Source organism: Homalodisca vitripennis, chromosome 3 (assembly GCF_021130785.1).
Source record: "Homalodisca vitripennis isolate AUS2020 chromosome 3, UT_GWSS_2.1, whole genome shotgun sequence".
In the NCBI taxonomy this organism is placed as follows: domain Eukaryota; kingdom Metazoa; phylum Arthropoda; class Insecta; order Hemiptera; family Cicadellidae; genus Homalodisca; species Homalodisca vitripennis.
In genome coordinates, this window is record NC_060209.1 from 59,728,742 (window position 1) to 59,750,142 (window position 21,401).

The 21,401-nt window shown below is 33.6% G+C and overlaps 1 protein-coding gene across 1 annotated transcript in view; it reads left to right on the plus strand.

Annotated features, from left to right (window-relative positions):
- The first annotated feature begins 8,609 nt into the window (after window positions 1-8,609).
- Window positions 8,610-21,401, plus strand: part of LOC124356965 (vesicular glutamate transporter 1-like) — a 44,855-nt gene continuing 32,063 nt past the window's right edge. Inside the window, exon 1 of the mRNA XM_046808305.1 lies at window positions 8,610-8,687. Within this exon, the coding sequence (XP_046664261.1) occupies window positions 8,665-8,687 (23 nt within the window). The 5' untranslated portion in view covers window positions 8,610-8,664. The remainder of the gene's footprint in view (window positions 8,688-21,401) is intronic.

The following is a 21,401-nucleotide window of genomic DNA, read 5'->3' on the forward strand; positions in this document are numbered from 1 at the left end:
CTAACAAAACTCTCGTAATGGCAAAATCTAAAAGTGGCCATGATATAAAATTATTTGAGTATCACTATACTTCACTAATTGAAATGGGAATATATAAAGCATTTGGTTAAAAGATTAAAATCTTATCTGGGAACTTTAGTACGTAAGAACTACCTTCCCTGTTCAGAACTCAAGCTAATTTATAAGTCAGTGTTTGAATTCTTAATGCAGTACAGGGAGATGTGATAAGGAGTACAACTTCTAAATTGATTATAAACTATGTGGATAGTTTGCAAAGAAGTACTCTGTCTCAATGGCATGTGTACCTCAATTGCAACACAATTTCCAAATTTAATATAACCTTTTGCTAAGTACATACAATATCTTAAATTCAAACAACTGTTTAAAATAAAAATAATTAAAAATACTATTTATCTAAATCTTTTAAATTAACAAACTCAAACACTTGTTATACGTTTAGAAAAATTAGAACAAATATAAAGTGCCAACATTTAGTAATACTTATGGGAGATAATTGGCTGAATTACATTATTCCAAAAATATTTAATCATATCCCTAAAGAATTAATAAAATTTAAAAATTCTTTGTTCGAAGTTTGTTTTTGATGATGCAAGGATTGTGAAGGAAACATTATTTTTTTCCGGACATTTGCCATTGTTCAATTATAAAAAAAATAAGGAACACTACGTTTCGAGATCTGTAATCTGATCTCTTCTTCAGGTAATTAATTAACCTAATATAATTACAAACCAGTTTAAAATACAAAAATCATACCAGGTTGTTGTGATTCGTGTTAGTCAGGAATCACAACCACCATGCTGTGTGTCAACTTCACTAACTCTAAAAGATACACTTAATTAAAAACTAAACACAATACTAATTATTAAAACTGAACCACAGAATACAGGTCACAATATTCGCCGACCAACCATCTACAACTGTAACAGTTTTAAATGGTTACCATGCTTACTAAAGCTTTACATACTTTATTAGGTGCTTGAAATGGTAAATAATGATTTATAGACAAGTGAAATTATAGATATAAGATATTAGATTATATTGGATAAGTTGGCATAAGTTATAGTGTGTGTGTGTGTGTGTGCGCGCGTGCGTGCGTGCGTGCGTGCGTGTGTGTGTGTGTGTGTGTGTGTGTGTGTGTGTGTGTGTGTGTGTGTGTGTGTGTGTGTGTGTGTGTGTGTGTGTGTGTGTGTGTGTGTGTGTGTGTGTGTGTGTGTGTGTGTGTGTGTGTGTGTGTGTGTGTGTGTGTGTGTGTGTGTGTTCAAGTTCAAAAATCTTTTCTCAGAATATTTTTTTATATATTACATGCAAATAATACATTTCATGCGTGTACTGTATAAGTTGTCATAAATCGACTAAATTCAATTTTCATTTTGGTAGTCTAAACATTTCAGTCATGCATTCTTGCACATGCAAATCACTATCTGTAGAAACTAAAAATAACACAGTACAAGTAACCTATATGACAAATACATGCAATAGCACACTATCAAAATTTGACAAAGAACAAACAGCTGAACGTTATTAATTATAATATAACAGATTGAATATTTGTTAACAACAAATATTTAAGATATGCCTAGTAATACAAACTGATAATTTTGGACATGAATATATAAATAACAACAAAGTAATAAATCTAACGATATAACACAATAACAAATCTATAATAATGTAAGACTATAACTAACAATAATATACGCCTGCATACACATACATATACACACGATCTACAACTTCAGTCTGTATGTGTATCATATATTCTCTAACATTAACTCTGTACGTTTCATCTTGAATTTACGTTTCCCTTCAAAGAAAATAGTGTTTCCATATTTAATATCACGTTTATTGAACAAAGTTGGGCCAAAATGGGATAATTGCCATGTCTGGTAATTTCTTTAAAACAATGTGGTACATGCAGGCAGTTAAATTGAGCAGCTCTTAGTCTCTTATGTGCTATTTTAATAAGAATCAAATCAATTTTTATTGCCAGGACATAATCACATGTAATCAGCAATAGTCAAGATATTCTAAAATTAATATCTAAAATTTAAAACTTTCACATCGCCTCAAACCACATTCAAACGTACAAATTTTCAGCCAACTCCACATTCATCCAGCCAATATTCCCATTTCCAGCGCCGGTAGTCAGTTTGCTAATTGTGCGGTCACCCAGTCGAATGCCATAAACTCGTCAGCACTGTAAAATGCTTGCGACACTAAAAAGCGTCTTAAACGAGTTTTTAACACCTTAGGCGTTGGGGCATTTCTTAACTGATCTGGCAACTTGTTGATGAACCGAATACCTGCCTGGGAGGGCAAGTGTTCGTAAACCCCCGTCCTGTGTCTTCCAGTTCGGTAGGCATCTCTGCCTCTTGTCTCATACTCGTGCATGTCACGGCCCGGGTTAATGCACATTTGGACAAACAAAATGAGCTTGTCTCAAGAATGTAGAGACAAGGCAGAGTCAACAGTTGCAACGTTTTGAAGGCTTCTTTGCACGATTCTCGGAATTTCATTTTTGCGATTATGCGAATCGCTTGCTTCTGAATTTTGAATGCTCGGAAGAAATGGTTGTTTGCGCAGGCTCCCCATAACACCAGACCGTAAGTGAGGTGGGGGTAGATCAAGCCATAATACGCCGTCATCAGTACCTGAGTAGGGCAGTACTTGGCTAAAGACCTCAAGACATAAATGCCTGAGGACAGTCTGGAACAAACGTGGTCAATGTGAGCATTCCAAGTCAATCTTCGATCAAGGAATATTCCCAGAAACTTTGAACATTCGACTTCATCCAGCACTGTGTCTTCCAATAATACGGCTGCACCGTCATTGAGATTTCCTGATCGCAGTGCGAAAGTCAGGACGTTTGACTTTGAAGAATTTGCTTTGAGGTTGAGGCTATTGAAGTGCTGGCCACAACTGTTGACGTCGAGAAAGCTTTGTTGTTCCAGAATCATTTTGGATTTGCTGGTAAAACAAAGTGTTGTGTCATCAGCATACTGCACAAGTTTCCCGTGCAGTAGTGATGAGTCTATGTAATTGACATAGATGAGAAAAAGAATTGGACTGAGAATTGATCCTTGAGGGACTCCATATCTCAGCTGCAACGGCTCGGAAAATTTGTTTGAGATTTGAACAAGCTGTTTTCTGCGGCTTAGAAATGAGCTAAGCCACTGAAGAGGCACGCCTCTGATGCCATGGGATTCAAGTTTGTCAAGCAGCTTCACGTGGTCGACACAGTCGAATGCTTTAGTTAAGTCGAGAAATACACTTAAAGTGAGATTTCGACTTTCTAATCCCTCTACCACCATTTCAACAAGACTCACAATTGCATCAATTGTCGACTTGCCCCTTCTGAAACCGAATTGGTGTTCAGAAAGAAGGTTGTGATTATTCAAAAACTGAAGCATTCTTTGTAAAAAGATTTTTTCAAAAATTTTGCTCAGAACAGGCAAAATAGAGACAGGCCGATAATTATTTGCAGAGCATGGGTCGTCTTTTTTGAAGATTGGGCTCACTTTTGCAATTTTTAGGAGCGAGGGAAAAACTCCTTCTTCGAATGACTGATTTATTAATTGGACTAGTGGCTTGGCAATATGCTTGGAGCATTTCTTTATAAGCCACGCCGACATCAAATTAATGTCGTTTGTTTTTTTGGGTGGGAGCTGCTGAATGATTTTCACGATCTCTTCCTCAACTACAGGAGCCAGTGCCAATGAGGAAACTGGTCCCTGTATACGCGTGGGGTTTACTTGAGGAGGTGGTGGACAAGGATTTTGCTCACAAGCAACAGATGCGAAAAATCTGTTAAACTCGTTCGCAACCTCAGTCGCATCCTCCACAAGCCTATCCCCAATTTTAATTTTGATTGTTTTCTGTGTTTTGTTTTTATTGTTTATGATGCCCCAAACTTTTTTAGAAATATTTTTTGACGAGGTGATTGATTTTGAGACATCATATGCTTTCTCTTCTCAAGAAATCTCTTCAGATGGTTATGTACATATATTATTTCATTAAACTTGAAAATGCCATCTAAATAAAGAACATTATGATCACTGAACAAATAGCTCACTCTATCCATACTATAAATGTGATGCCGTATCACATTGTACTCTCGAACCAAGATGTATATAAATGGACATATAAATTGATTTGTCATAAATTGTGTAATATATTATAAAGAATAATTTACTTTCCTTCATTTTCGGGTTAGATATCTTATATGGATTACCCATTTCCAATTAGAGTCCACATAGCCAAGGCTGAGCCTTCTATTCCATAATTTTTAAATTTTTGTATTAATATCTGCGACTCTTAAAAGGTAAAATACTTTTTTAAACTAAATAAATATGTATGAGGACTGATTGTATTTGTGACGTAGCTTATATGTTGTTCTGATGCCAAATCAGTTCCGTTACCAGGTAAAAAACAATATTAATAGTCACAAAATAAATTAAAATATTGCAAGTGCTTTATATAATAGACTTTTTGTAAATACAGTATAATAAAGGTACAAATATATCTATATTATTCTTGATGACTATGCTACTTATTCAATCCAACCCAGAACCACCCTTAATTTTTATTCTATGAACTAGTCTACAAATATCTATTTCAACTATATAAAATGTATTTAATAATACGTGTGTGTGCGTGCGTGGGCGCGCGTGTGTAAGTACGTGCTTGTGCGTGAACGTTCGTGGTATTGCTATTATTGATAATATATTGCAATACATTTCTTTTAGATTGCTGTGGATATTCCGTGTGTGAATCGTATATATTATACAATGCTGTAATTAATGAAAATTTGTTAATTCCTTTATCGGTATTCTGGTGTACTTTTCTTTACTAATGGCTACAAACACAGTCGCCAGAAGTGTTTTCGTTTTTCTTTTTGCAAATTAGTTTGTATTTGTATTAAAATGTTTACAGTAAAGACGGGTACCTAACGATAAATTATTTGTTATTTTTGGGACCCAAGACTCTGCATTTTTTTTAAATAAAATTCTTTATTCTTCACGATTCTAGATGCTCGTTTATATTCAATTAATCAACTTTATGAGTTCGAAATTTCAGTTAACTGTTCAAAGTAATATTTAGCGTTTAGAGGTTGGTGTCCAAAATATTAGTATCAGCTTGAGGAAAATATTAATTGCAAGCAAAAGAAATTTATATTCTCTCTAGGCACGTGAATTAAGATTCATACATTTGTACGGAGAACTTCTATAAGATCTCCTGGAAGAAAAATAAGTATTTGGTGAAAGCCGTCGCGAAACATATATCAGCCATACAATGCCATGAGAGATATACAGGGTGACATAGAACCATCGATGTATAATATAATATCAAGGAGTATTATACATCGCGATGTATAGCAGTTGAACCGAGAAACCATCATACCTCAATACCTCGTTTGTTTTAACCACAACCCACATATTTCTTAAAAAAATACACCAAAATGTAACTTTTGTGGCTGCGGGGGACGTAGGAGTAAATTTTGAAAGATTGTCAAATGTAAAGGTAGATCGAGTCATATCTGATTTAAAGGTCTCTCTATTCACTGATGTTTTTTAAGTTATAATTTATTTTGTTTCTTGAATACATAGTTGTCTAAAATGTAAACTTTGCACGGTTTTACATTCTTTTGCCGTTACTTCGTTAAATATGTTAGAAAATCCAAATCGTTATCTCATGTTTACAAATAAGTACTATTACTAATAATATGTTTCAGTTGTTACTTTTCACCTTTTTGTACTTTTTTAATAGTCTAAATATAGAATATTTTAAACAGCAATGTATGACTTTTATTACACCTATCATTAGCTCTCTAGAAAATTATTATTTTTTACTTACAGTTTAATTTTATCTTGGATCTTTGGTCTTGAAAAATGGCATAAAAAATACTAATGTTCATTACGTTTTGATGCATTGTGTTCTCCTAGCGTTTTCTTAGATTATTCAAAAGTGTGTACCACCTTTTACTACGACAATATCTGTATAATGAGTGGTAACGTACATTAAAAGTGTGGATTCCTGTGAAATTTAAAAGTTGATTATTATGTATTTATCAGTGTTGTGATCTGTGGTGGATTTTTTGGATAACAAACCGAATAATAAAGCTAACTATGTTTTTAATTAATCTAAACTCGTGTTTTTACTTCAGCTTCCTTCTACCGGTGTAGACGAGTTAGTTTCATATGAACGAGTTGTATACAAATCTCGTATGTTTTATAGACAAATCGGTACTTTTGTATTATGCGGCGGCCACTACTTTTGGAACAATGTTTCTTACCAGGGATTTAAAACCATACATTATTAGAAAGAACAGGCATTATTTGACTTTCTATGAAAATTACATGTTATAGTGACGATCCGTTCTTGTTTTCTGTCTCTGGAAAAGATGCGATGGCGAGAGGGAGGCCACTCTGTCCCTACCTACTATTTGTCATTGGGCTTTATAAGTAGGTAAATACGATGACATATTATAAATATAAAACTTTAACGAGCGCTCACGCGATCTGAGCTTGAAGTTAGGTGATATATCAAACAACGGTTTCTTTCTCGAGATTACTACCAAAATACCAACAAATCGTATGAATTATACTACTTAAAAAAAATTATTAGATTGTTATCATAGGGAAATATATAATAAAATAAATTGACCCAAATATTTTCCGTCTTTACTTTACGAATTAAAAATATTGATGGCCTTTCTTGTTCACTGATCGAGTTATCAGCGAGAATTTACATCACAGAAGCTAATCTCGTATTTTGTTTTTATTTATTTATACTTTATTCCTAGGATTTATGTATACAAAACATGTCCATACACACATACATAAAATATACACATATACATAACATGTGTGTGTTTACACACTAGTGTAAAATAAGACACTAAAAAATACGAACATCAAGTCAGACGTTATTAAAGGACTATGATAGTTATATACTATATTCTTTAACTAGAGGCTTTGTACTTATATTTTATTGTTATTACTAGTACCACTATCAATATTTATTAATAAAAAAAGTCACTAATACACGAGTATTAGCAAACAACGAAAGTGATCAGAACTGTGTTAAGACTATTACAAATTAACCGTTCATAAACATGTCCGATAGGTGTTCATGGCCATTATCGCTGTGTCTCTCGTCCCAAGCGCGGGTGGTGTGGAAGCGACAGAGTCTGTTTAACATTTATCAACCCCTGCGGATCGCAGATGGAATCGTCATTCCGAAAAGTTACAATGCACGAGTCTAATGTTTTACTCAATGTCAACTGTTATAGTTAAAATATCAAAACAAATTCAAACAAAACTGATCTATGATACATTGTTCGACTACAATTATACTCTCAGTCTAATGATAGTTAAAATATACCTTGAATATTTGTATCAATGTGTGGTGTGTGACGTATACGCCTTGTACGTCTGGTAACAGTGCGCGGCCCGGTATGGCGTGGCCTTGGCGTGTACGAAGCATGCGCAAGTGACGGTGATGTGACCTAGAGATGAGAACCCGTTACTTTTCAATAACCTATTACTAAAATAACGTGATAAATTGGCATTAGTTTCCAGTAATTTGTTACGATGGTAGCCGACCTATCTTTGGCGTTCCAATAACGGTATCGCCACCCCTAAAGACGGTTTTTTGTTTGGTGTAGAATCATGCTGGTTGACATTAAACTAATGTTATAAGATGCAAATAAATTAGTTCACATGAAATGTAAATGTTTGACGGTAGCCTATACACATACTGACTTAGAAAACAAGGCAAATAACGTTTTATTGCAGTATAAAATAAGAACCGCATTAGAATTTAAGATATTTTTAAATTAAATTTCAATAATGGAAGCTCCAGAAAATGTCATGAAAAATCCTCCATAAATATTTATTTATTGCATTAAACTTTTTGTTGCAGTAAATATGTTTATAATTTATTATACAAGATGTGTGCAGTATTACATAATGAAATGCTTCCTAGCTTAATATTCTGACATTAAATTAATATTTCAAATGTTTATTAAATTAAAAAACCAGTTATATATTATATTATTATTTTTAGTGGTATCGAAAATACATTTCCTACATGTGTAGTGCGCTTTTCCTGGCATAGTGACTTAAAATCATACAAACTTTTACGTATGCTACATCAGTTTAGAACACAAGGGAAATTAATTTGCGTTAATTATGCACTGTTTTAGAAATAAAATATTTTTATGATAAGATGATAAAAAAACTTGTTCTGTAAAAGAAAATGTTCTATAATGCGCTTTCTATTTCGCTCACTCCATCACTGTTTTCTCAGTAACCTAATACCAAGATTACAACTGGTTCCTTCCTAGCCTAATTGCCTGCACGATAATCCTTGTTATTTGTTACTGAGTAACGTAATAGGTACCAAAAAAGTGCTATAAGAACTCCAAGTCCAGTTAGAAGGTTTTAGTTTGACTGTCACCAGCGCATTGTCGGCTGTACAGTACAGTCCAGTTATTACTAAAATAACAGGGTGTTATTGGTAACACGTTATCTGGGTAATAGGTTACCACCGGATAACAGTTACTGACACTAATACGTTACACACCGCCTATCTCTGAGCGACCGACAAGTACACAACATAGTCGGTGTCTGTTCCCGCACCATGGATAACCTTCAACGCCGCGGGTAAGTTTTTTCATTAAACTGTTATCATTTGTATAGGTGTAATTTAATTCTCAGAGTATAGAAAAGAGAGTATTTCTTATAGAGCCATTCTAGGAAGTTAATATTATTGAGACATAAATAAATTGTCTTACTGGTTAAGGACACTTTTATATACAGAAAATGTCAATCCTAATGTATATTTAGATCAGAGAACAAAATATCCGCGTATTAAATATCAGATTTAAGAGGTCGAGACCAAAAAAGACAATCTCAATATTATCTTTCCTCCAATCTCTTTTAGTCGTGACCCTCTGATACGGGAAAACAAGGGAATTTCTTTTTGTGAGGTTGGCAATGAGTCCACATGTAAATGACACAAGATGCTGCTGTCGCGCCACAGTGAGCCGATATTAAGTCAACGCTAATTTAAAGTTGTAGATTTAAATCAAATTCCAAAAACTGTATAATTGGACTCAATATTTTCTAAAAAGTGGAAAACATCAATATGAAACTAAATCAGCAATTTTTCTGGATTCTTTTATTCGAAACAAGTATGAAAATTCGATAAAATTTGTAACTGTGGTTATTATTCATATGGGCTACATAAAACACATTAGTCTACCTGTCCTCGAAGTAGCAACTTTTTTAGATTTTTATGATGTCTTAATATTAAGTTTATGATTGTGTAGGTAACAATTGTTCAACGGAATTAAATATGATATCTGGAGTCATAAATTCCTTAACATGCCGTTTTCAATCAATTTATCAATTTGTTTTATTGCTGTAATACATATTTAAATGCATGGTATTGTCAAGTTCACATGTTCAAAACAAGACACATCATCTGACATAGGCTGCATAACTAGGATATTGAATTGAATTTTGATAGCGGTTAATAAATTCCTTGGTTAGCATCATATGTACCTAGTTCTTTCAGCACTGATTTTAACTTCTGTTTAAATTTCTTATCATTTAGACTTTTTATTTCTTCTGGTAAGAAAGTTGTATAATTTTTACCCAATTCAAAATTTGATTTAATGGATGTTTGAAAATTACATTACCCAATTCTAAGAAAGTTACTCTGTCTGGTAAAATAGTCATGAACTGAGCTATTCGTGGGAATACAAACTAAACTTGATCTTATAAATAATAGCAGCTGCATTCGTACAATGAAGAAACAGTCAGAACCCCAAGATTTTTAAATAAAGGTTTGCAATGCGTTATACAACTAACATTACAAATAATTCCTGAAACTCGCTATTGTAAAATTAAAAGCTTTCTTACATTAGTATCACAGACCCAGACAGTTATTCCATATGATAAATGGCTTTGTATGGTTGCATAATAAACTGCCATTAATAGATTTAAAATAACAGTTAATGTTAATATTCTAATCATAAAGGTGCTTTTTGAAATATTTTTACATACCTGTATGTTTACAATATGAGAATCCCAATTCACACTTTATTGTAACAACCCACCCAGAAATGTATCGTCAGTTTTACTAATATTGTTACTTAAACTAAGTTTAATGCTTTGAGTCTTATCTTTATTCAAACATAAAATATTAGCTGCAGTCCAATCCTCAGCTACAGAGTTAAAATGGGACAACAAGTGACTAAATAATTAAAATGTGCACAACTTAATTTTAACGCAAAATTATTAGCATACATAACAGATAGTACACAGGTATTGCTAAAATATGGTGGCAGATCATTAACACACACAATGAACATAGTTGGTCCCAAAATTGATCCTTGTGGCACACCAGTCAGATTTTCACATATAGAGAAAAACAATCATTATAAAATACAGATTGGAACCTTTCAGAAAAATATGATTGAATAAGGTTAACATAATTAACAACAAATCCACACTCTTTAAGTTTTTAAAAGTATGAGATGATCAATAGCGTCAAATGCTTTTGACATTTCACAAACACTACCTACTACACAATTGTTTTTCATCCACATTCATTGTACATTCTTTCATAAAATTAACTACAGCCAAACTAGACTCTTTCCATGTCTAAATCAATATCATATTGATTGTTGGAGAAAAAAATTATGTTTAAAATATTTCATTACTTGGCCGTGCAGTATAATCTCAAGAACTTTAGAAATAATGAAAACAGTGATTTTACGTTGTATGCTTCATGTATCTGAGATAATCTGAATTTATTTAAGCAGTATGACATATCGTGTCTTGTCTGACGCACTTCTTGGTTAATTGAAGTTACTTGAGTAAAATAGAAATCATTAAAAACAGTACTACTTAGAGATGAATCAACCTTATTAACGGAAGGGCCCTCAAGACCAACTAGGCTATCTTTAACTATTGACCAAATAGCTTTGTGTTTATCTATAGCGTTCTTAATCTGTTTACCATTGAAAGCTACTTTAGCTTGTCTTATCTCATTTTTATGTTTGGACCTCAGAACTATGTAGGATTCTTTGTGAAAATCATGAAATGTATTCACAATTCATAAGTAAACGAACATTGTTCTTTCATCACCCTCAGTAGCTCATTGAACCATTTTGGCTTTTAGGCCTATTTTTAACATCACTCCTATATTTAATTGGAAAGGCTATAACAACTAATTCTACAAATTTACTAAAGAAAAACTCGAATTTATCATTAAACGTAGATAAAATATACAATATTAGCCAGCTGACCTTGATTACAAAACCCCAAAGTGTGCACATATAATATCATCAATAGATCTGGATATTTTACAATTCCTTTCACATCTACTATTATTAACATTAAATTAGTATCACAAACATGACATGAATCCAACTTTCCCTTGATAACCACACTATGGTGGTCCGACATTATCATTGGTTCCACAAATGCCGATACAATTCTATCAGGGTGCACAGATACAGCATGTTGTCAATGTACGTACCGTTATTATTCACTTGTAAGCTAGGTCTAGTTATTTCATACACAGAATTCCTTATGTTAAAATTTATAAAAAATGTTATAAACCCCTATTTTACAAACTATTCTCTAAAATATTTACATTACAGTCATAACACAAGATCACATAAGCACTAGTTTTATTTTTACAAGATAATTTTTGTAGCTTCATATGACATGGTTACAATAAAATTAAGCCATTCTTGAACTTGCACATAAGATCAGTATTGAGACTATTGAGCGCTGCCGTTTTATATAGATTAACCTTTTGAGGTCTAATTTGTAGCTTCATATGACATGGTTACATTAAAATTAAGCCATTCTTGAACTTGCACATAAGATCAGTATTGAGACTATTGAGCGCTGCCGTTTTATATAGATTAACCTTTTGAGGTCTAATTTGTAGCTTCATATGACATGGTTACATTAAAATTAAGCCATTCTTGAACTTGCACATAAGATCAGTATTGAGACTATTGAGCGCTGCCGTTTTATATGGATTAACCTTTTGAGGTCTAATTTGTAGCTTCATATTATATGGTTACAATAGAATGAAGCCATTCTTGAATTTGCACATATCAGTATTGAGACTTTTGAGCCCCGCCGTTTTATATGGATTAACCTTTTGAGGTCTAATTTGTAGCTTCATATTATATGGTTACAATAAAATGAAGCCATTCTTGAATTTGCACATATCAGTATTGAGACTTTTGAGCCCCACCGTTTTATATGGATTAACCTTTTGAGGTCTAATTTATAGCTTCATATTATATGGTTACAATAAAATTAAGCCATTCTTGAACTTGCACATAAGATCAGTATTGAGACTATTGAGCGCTGCCGTTTTATATGGATTAACCTTTTGAGGTCTAATTTGTAGCTTCATATTATATGGTTACAATAAAATTAAGCCATTCTTGAACTTGCACATATCAGTATTGAGACCTTTGAGCCCCGCCGTTTTATATGGATTAACCTTTTGAGGTCTAATTTGCGGAGTGACGTTCTATTAATTAAACCTGTAAAATGATATGCACATAGATCTATGCTTACATTTAAGATTTTCTACTGATTCCTTTCAGGTCATCTCCCTGAGGTGGTAAAGAGCAACTGATTGCATCCAAGTTCAATTGCATGCCCTATGTCACTGTATGTCTCAAGACTTTTCAGCACTCCTGTACATATTTCTAACTATATCGGGCATTTCTATTTTAATTCATACATAAAGTATTGATTACTGATTAAACTAAAAAAAGTTCATAAATAGTTTTATAAATATGATACTTATATTTTCAATACAAAATAATATGCAGAACCTCTCGTTACAACAATGATTCGATATAGAGTTGAGCCATCAGAAGTTATTTTTGAAGGATTAGCGAACCATTACGTTTATTATCAACTTCTATTGCGCAATGACCACGTTAGGCCTGATAGCTTACACAAGTCATAGGTTCATGTACCAAAGCCGTCGTTTTTCAATCACATACAACTTTAAGTGGCCACTGCCTTTAGTGATTGATTTCCCTCAATTAGTGCAACTCCATCTATTGACTATTTAGATAAGCTATTTTTATTTGGACCCAAATAGCAAAATTCAAATAAATTAGGTAATCATTGTGTTCTAATTTCTGGAGCAATAGAAAATGTACTAATTATAAATTTAGAAAAAGTGTGAGTGGCGAAATATAAATTTTTAAAATACGATTAAAATTAATGCCATAGAGCATTATTTAAAAATTAATTTTCAATCACGGCCTTATGAACCTTTTCATCATTTTTAGGGGAACCAACCGGTAGAAACATTTTTTTTACAAAAACAACCTAGAAGCCGCGCGGTATGTTTTAGATTTTATTATATTATTTTTAGAAGCATTGCAAGTACAGTTTATAAGTATTTTTATATACAGAATATAAGCTTTTATATCTATATATTAATTATATTTTGGTCCACTAATTTTTATCAATAAAAAATGTTTAAAGATATTTTACAAAAATAAGTTGTTATTTACAATATTCTCAACCATGATCATATGACCCACGTAGTTACTTTAAAAAATGTTTTAGTTATAATTTATAGCAACAATGGTGTAAACGTTTATATTTTGGCAATAACGAAATACAGATTTATACCTTTCGTGAAAACACATTTTGATTATAAATATTCATCCTTTCAAAGACGTTTAAAATGAGATACCAGATCACATACTCTTTCATTTATATTTGATCGGTAGTCATAGACATCCACTTTTTCAAAATATTAATTTTTTTGGTGTAGGAAAATTTTTGTAAGTATGTAAATGTTGCATGTAATACTGCTCATTACAGATAAATATTTTTGTTTTATAGATAAAGTTTGTTTTTAAATGTGTAGAAAGTGCTATTTTTGTAAAACTTTGCATTTACATATTTTGGAAAGGTTAAATTTCCTATTTCAATAAATGTTTATTTTGACAGGAGTTTAAAAACACGTATAATAAACCACAGGTTAACTTTGAAAATTAAAAAATAAAATTGGACTCGAAAACTCTGATTTAGGCTCACATTGGCCATAAAAACAAATCGATACTCTTTAAAATGGATTACGGCTGTGTAAGTCAATGGGCGTACATATTTCTCCGTTACAGCTCTAATAATTTTCCAGTTATACGTGTATATATATATTTTTTATATTATATATATATATTTATATATATATATATATAATCTTCTTTTGAAGTTTATTTTTGACGATGGAAGGATTTTTTTAAAATCATTTTTTGTTTCACTGAATGATAGCAAATGTCCGGAAAAAATCCTGTTTCCTTCATATATATTCTGTTAATGGTTTTTTTTCCGAAACACAAAACAATTTCTATTCATTGTAGTCTTAATAAAGTATATTTCCTCATTTTTAACATATGTTTAGGCATTCATCCTGGCAAGATTAAACATTACAATGGGGCTGACTCGGAAGGGTTTTGTTCCAAAATATCTAATTTTCATCATATCAAGCTCCTGGACCAATTGTTAGACCACGCCTATTTTAGTTCTGTACTCGTGAAGCCATTTTTAATCCTCAGAATTATCCCTAAACCATTTATATTGCAACTATATTTGATCGTGAACTTGATTTAATACCGAGCTCGTCAGTCATTTTCTGTGGTCAGAATCAAATACCCATGCTCTATTTAATAATTTGGACCTCTGCTCCTTCAGTTGTTCACCGTTCTTCCATCCCTACCCCTCCTTCTCATTATCCACCAGTCAGATTTCTAGAGTTGTTCTAACACAACAATAATTTAAACCTTAAAGATAAGTTACCAAGCTACGCCAACATAAGCCAACCCAGCAGGGATTACTTCTGGCTGGTTTATACCTTTCAGTTGAATCCACCACTGGGCATAGCAAAACCGATGAGTCATTTCAATCTGGGCAGCCTTATGGATGTCCAGGAGCGGGACATCAGTAATCGCAAATGTCGAGATTCTGGGGTTCATGGGCAATTCGATAAGTCTAGTCTACTGTTGGAGATGACTGTTGGAGTTGGTGGAGTTTGTTTCCTAACCACTGAGGTTCTTGCTAGCCTCAACAAGGGTATGCCACTCCCTGCCTACTTTGACTGGAGAGACTGGTTCACAGCTGACCTCCCCTTCATCCGGGGAGACATGAGTTTGAGATGTAGTGCCCTAATTCTTCCTCATAGATCTCAATAGGAGGCGGCCCCTACTCCCTAACCTTAGCCATCCTGAATATCCTGTCACTCCGAAACCAGCACAAAGGTTCTTACAGGACTAAGTGCTATTTATAAGCTTCTTGTCCTAAGAGAACAAGTAAAGCCGAACAGAACAGAACAAAAAGCTACGCTTTATTATATATATTACACATTTTCTTTCAACACAATTTTCTAAAAATATAATAAAATTTCACCAATCATCTCCTGTTAGTTCTGAAGTTTGCACAATTCAACAAAAATGGTTTCTAATTAGGCTTTTTTATTACCCGAAGATTATACACAACAACAATAATAATAAAACAATTGTGAGGTTTTAAAAACCTGCTATATTGCTAGTCCAAAGATTACAGAGAACTAGTGAAATATATTAAGACAGTTATTACAGCCTTTATGCTGGACGTGAGCAGACCACTACATAATCGTTACCACTCCAACCTGTTTATTATATAAATTCTAGCAGTTAACCGCGGCTTCACACACAATTTCGTAGATTTTGCCAATTTCAAGATTGCCTTCTTCTCACAACTAAGAAAATGTGGTCAATAGTGTATATTTATGGTCTTTGTAGTTTACTTTGATGTTAGTAGTTTTTGTTCAATAGCTGATTTTGCCTATTTTCTGATCAAGCCAAACTTTGTCAAAAGACTACTAAATTAGGTTTTATCACAATCTATGTAAAGTAAAAGTTAGGCTACATTGTCCCATATATGCACTGCTAGCAGTTACCTGCTTCTTTGTACGCAATTTTGTTGGCGTTGCATTTGTTTGACCACTACTGGTTCTCAGTGAATTCTATTTCGGACGGCAGTGCTGGGTTTGCCTTGTTACCAACAATTCATGGTAAAATTTATATATTGTAATATTGTATTTTAGATGTAATACTTAATATTGTATAAAAATGCACAGTATTAGGTCAAATTTAGGCGTATGTAAAAAAGTACATTAACAAAAACACTACACGTTTCTTTTTTTCATAAACAGAAAAATAATGTTTGTATTTTGTAACATTTACAGTTGGAATTGGTACATTAGTTCAGAAGCACAGTCGAGCTAACTTTCATCTAGCATAATTCTAGCTTACTGCTTCAAAGGAGTTCTTCGGTGTCAAATTCTGGCCATCTTAGGGTTTAGGGTATTGTTTAAGTTATCTACTTAATCGTAGTAAGAGTACTTACCTAATCACTGAAATATAAAATGCTATTAATAATAAAAATAGTTATTCCTTAGATAAAAATAATATTCATTATAAATGTAAGCCAATTGAAAATAATAAACAATATTTACTCAGAAATGTTGATTAAATTAGACATGGTCTTTTAATTAATAATTAATTCAAGTAATATTTCACAACTTTATAGACCAAGATTGGATTTTTTGCTACTTTAAAGACTAGTGGGGCGTAGCCCAGTCGGACCTTCGAAATAAGAACTCAAAGTGCATTACTATCGGCATTTCATGGTAATAGATTACGCTAAAAGCAAAACAAATAAGGCACTTTCAAATTTACAATATTATCATAATTTAATCGCAGTTAGGTAGTTTGCGTGTTTCAATTAGTAGATTAGTAGACGCTAAATTAACAAAATATGTTTCATAAAACAGTTATAACGTTATAATTTAAATTTTTAATTGTGGTTTATACATTTTTACGCCCAGAATAATGACTTTAATGATAATCAATAATCTTTTATTCGTTCATTCCAAACTATGTACAGTATTAATACGTCAACAACAGTTTTGTACAATACAATTCACTTAACTTTCACTTTAATTCACTTAAATAAAATAATTCACTTTAATATTCAGTTCGTAATAATTAACAAAACATTTTAGAACTAAATAATAACAAACTTTGCCATCCTGGAAGATTTTTATGGCCTTAAATATAACAATATCTATGTCATATAACATTTTTTATAAAATAATCCCTTGACCTTTTATCAAAAGCAGGTGCTTCTTATATAATTTTAGCCCGTTTTACAACTTGTTCAACATTTCAAAAATGGTCCTTTTTCGTAACTACGTGTGTAGTAGTAAACAGGCACTGTAAGCTGTTCCCTCCCTCTTATAGAGTACAAATGAAAAACTCCATTTTTTGAATTGTTCGGGATCTGATCAAACAAACATGCAACACTCGTACCCCAACAGTCCAGCAAACGTCATTAAATTAAACTCTAAGAACAGTGATTTACAGAGAATTTCTGCTGTTCACTTTAGCAATGGTTCTCAAGCACCATTTCTGCAGTTTGAAAACTCTACTAAAATTTCTTTGAGTTGACAATCCCAAGAAAATTACACCATATTATAAAACTGGTAAAACTGGATCACGGCACACAGTACGAACCTGTTTACACACGTGATCCACGAGCAGATCTTAATTAATTTTGTCATCGACAGGGAGGCCAAGACATTTCTTCGATTTCAATTATATCACCCAATTCCATTTGTAAAATCATACTTTAGAAGGCATGATCCATTAGAAGGCTTTAGATTCATAAATCCAGTTAATTTACTATTGAGTAAATAATATGTACTATTTTTTAGAAACCATTTAAAAGCTTCTTATATAGTTCTCCTTGCTGAGCAGAGTATTTCCAATAAAGCACGCCCAGAAGCAAGAAAAGATAAATCATCAGCATACATCAATGCTCGACTATAGTGAACGTTTAGATGGAGGCCGTTCGTATAAATAGTTAGGGCCCACAATAGAGCCTTGGGAACGCCACTTTTGACAGACACAGTATTAGATCGGAAAACAATAGATGGGCTACGTACTTCAACTGTTTGGGTTGTGTTACTCAGATATGATTTGAAAGAAAATAATGGGTGTGGCTACGCACAAGGTATTATTTAAGTTTACTTAGCAAGCCACTATGCGGCACACTAAAAACCCTGTTGAGGTCAGAAAAATACGAATTGAAGACAATCTTCTGTCAAGTGAAGAGACGGTGGAATTTAGAAACTCAAATACAGATGAAGCATGAAAACATGTTTTATACCATCGAAAATTTTGTTAAAGATATAAACCATAATATCATCTAAGCCCACAAACCTCTCTTTCATTCTCCAGACCATCCGTAGCTCAGAGATTTTTTTCCATCTCTGGTTTGCACCCATTAATAATGAGTTAATTATATTTTACCTTGCGAATTTTCGTTTAATCAGCAAAGCGTCATTTACATTATTATTAACAACTAACCAGATAGTTTGATAATCCAAAATTAATTTGTCGTTATATTTCTCTCTTCAAGTAGAAACATGGTTTTTAATTTTAGCTCAACAAGATTCCTTATTTCAATTGACACCACATGCCTTAAAGGTGAATCGTGCGTTCAAAAGTAGGCCTGTAAAATACTTGGTGTTATCTAGTTTTTATTTTCATCTTAAATTAACTTGTTTTAACAAAAGGAAACACTGTGTCATAATAATTTTTGTAAGTAGATAACAACATTTTACATTTTATCTTCAATTTAAACAGCAGACCACACGTCGTCCCAGTCTTCTAGCAGTAGACTACTAATTTGTGAAAATATTTTACAGAGCTTTCTTAAAAATAACGATTTGTAATTATTATATGTACCGGTTAATTTTATTACGTATGAACTGAAATATTTTGGCATTGTGATCCAAAAATGATATTTTTAAGTTTCTAGACATCAGTATACTTTTGGGTTCGATGTTAGTATCAGTATTTTGAATTATGCTTTCATTACTTAGCGTAATCCTGGTAGGTTTTTATTAAAGAATGGAACCCATGTAATGAGAATACGCCCAACAGCATAGTTCTTCTCTAAAGTCAAGGATATATAGGGAATGATATGTTTACTAAATAATTCCCTAATTAAGAAATTAAAGATATGTAATTAGTCAAAATAATATTAGATTGTATTTACAGAGAGAAGATGATCTAACTTTATAATAATGACCAAAACAAAAACAGGTGGTCTATATCTTTTACAATACTAAAATAAATTATATTTTTAAATCAGCTGACCAGCTGACACTACATGAGCCCCCCTATAGTACGGGAGCTAGCAACGTTTTCTAAAACAAGAATTTCAGGTCAGCTGAAATTTTGATATGCTGTCTTTCTTGCTCTTCTCGGTTGGAGTCCGGGCTATCTGGCTGGCGGTAGTGGTTGCGTTTATTAATGCGCATCTTACCTTCACAGGTTTATATCCTCGAGTTTTTAAAGAATTTTTTTATGCGTAATTTAAAATTTTTTTCCCTTTAGATAGATCTACCAGACATTAATTTTGTATTGCCAGACATTTTTATTGTTGTTAATTATGTGCCATACGCGAAATTTTATTTTCATTAAATCAAAAATTCAAAGTATTTTTGAATGTCTGTAATTTTTATATTATGTTATTTAAACATAAAATAATATAAAATTAATTTGCCAGACGTTAATTCGATTGTTAAATATTAGATATAAATAAAAACTTAAAGAACAGTATTGCGGTATGATACTTGTGGTTGGAGAGAGATAGTTTGGAGTGCAAGAGAGACAGAAAGCGACGGCAGCGCTAGTACTTTAATTTATATTTTAAACGTATATTCAAAACTTCCTGGCACTTCTTCATTTATCAATTCACGAAAAGAATGATTTTATGTTTATGTCCTTTACAGAAACACATTTCGTTTTACCACTGGCGATTGTAGCGAAATTAATAAATAAATATCACAAATAACACACAAACACCACACAAACACGTGATTTCAGACTGACGCCATGTTGTCCATTTGCCGAAGCGCTGGATTTTTTACCTGCGAAGGTAAGATGCGCATTAATAAACGCAACCACTAACCGCCAGCCAGATATCCCGGATTTCCAACCGAAAGAGCAAGGAAGACAGCATATCAAAATTTCAGCTGACCTGAAATTCTCTCTCGAAAACGTTGTTAGCTCCTATACTACTAGGGAGACTGGAAGTCAGGGAGCAAGCCGTAAACGGCACATTGCGACCAAATCTGGTAGCGCACTCTGGTGTTTGCGTTGTCCGGGTCTGCAGCAGGTGTACCGATGCTGGGTGCCGGTGTGTGGGCGCTTCTTGGTTGAGGCTGTGGGGAAGGGTCAGGTTAGAATGTAAGCAGGCTTCACTCTGTCAATGCTTACTTTAGAGCTTCTATCTGCGATCTGAATGGTCATAGTTTTGTCGTCACGGCTAAGCACTTTGTGAGGTCCGCTGTAGGGAGGTTGCAGGGCTCGACGCACAGTATCGTCACGTAAGAAAACATGAGTGCATGTTGATAATTCTTGGAAGACAAATGTCTGAGTTTTTTTGCTGTGAGCTGAGCCAGAGACAGGTTGAAGGCGAGATGTTTGACGTTGCAGCCTGACAACAAGGTCAGAGATGTCTTCACTGCGTCCCAACCCCGGAGGGCTGGCAAGGAGTTGATCCAGGTAGACCGTAAGGGTTCTCCGTATACTAGTTCAGCAGAGGACGTTGTTAAATATTCTCTGTATACGTTTCGGATACCAAGCAGAACTAGAGGGAGGGCTTGGAGCCTAGTTTGATTCCGGGTGACAGATGATGGCCGCTTTTAGATAACGGTGAAAAACGTTCGACCATACCATTGGCTTGTGGGTGATAACTGGTGGTCCGTAGACGTTCAATCCCAAATTTAGAGGTGAGGACGTTTGAAAAGTCCAGATTCCGAATTGACGACCTTGATCCGTTGTGATACGTTCTGGGCATCCAAAACGGGATATCCAACAGTTCACCAAAGCTTCGGCGACTTCCTCAGCAGTGATTTGCTGAAGTGGGTGAACTTCTGGCCATCTGGTAAACCTGTCAATAAACGGTCAAACAGTATCGGTACGGGCCAGCTGGTGGGAGTGGTCCAATTATGTCTACATGAATGTGACGAAAACGAGCAGATGGTGGATTGACTGTTCCAATGGGACTGTGAACGTGGCGTGAAACTTTGGCACGTTGGCAGAGCTGACAAGTTTGGGCCCAAGTGCGGCAATCTCGCTGAATATTAGGCCAAACAAAACGTTTGAGATATGAGGCGAGCTGAAGCTTTGATGCCGGGATGACTCTTAAGTTGTGTAGAGAGTCAAAAAACCAGTCGTCTGAGAGGAGCAGGTA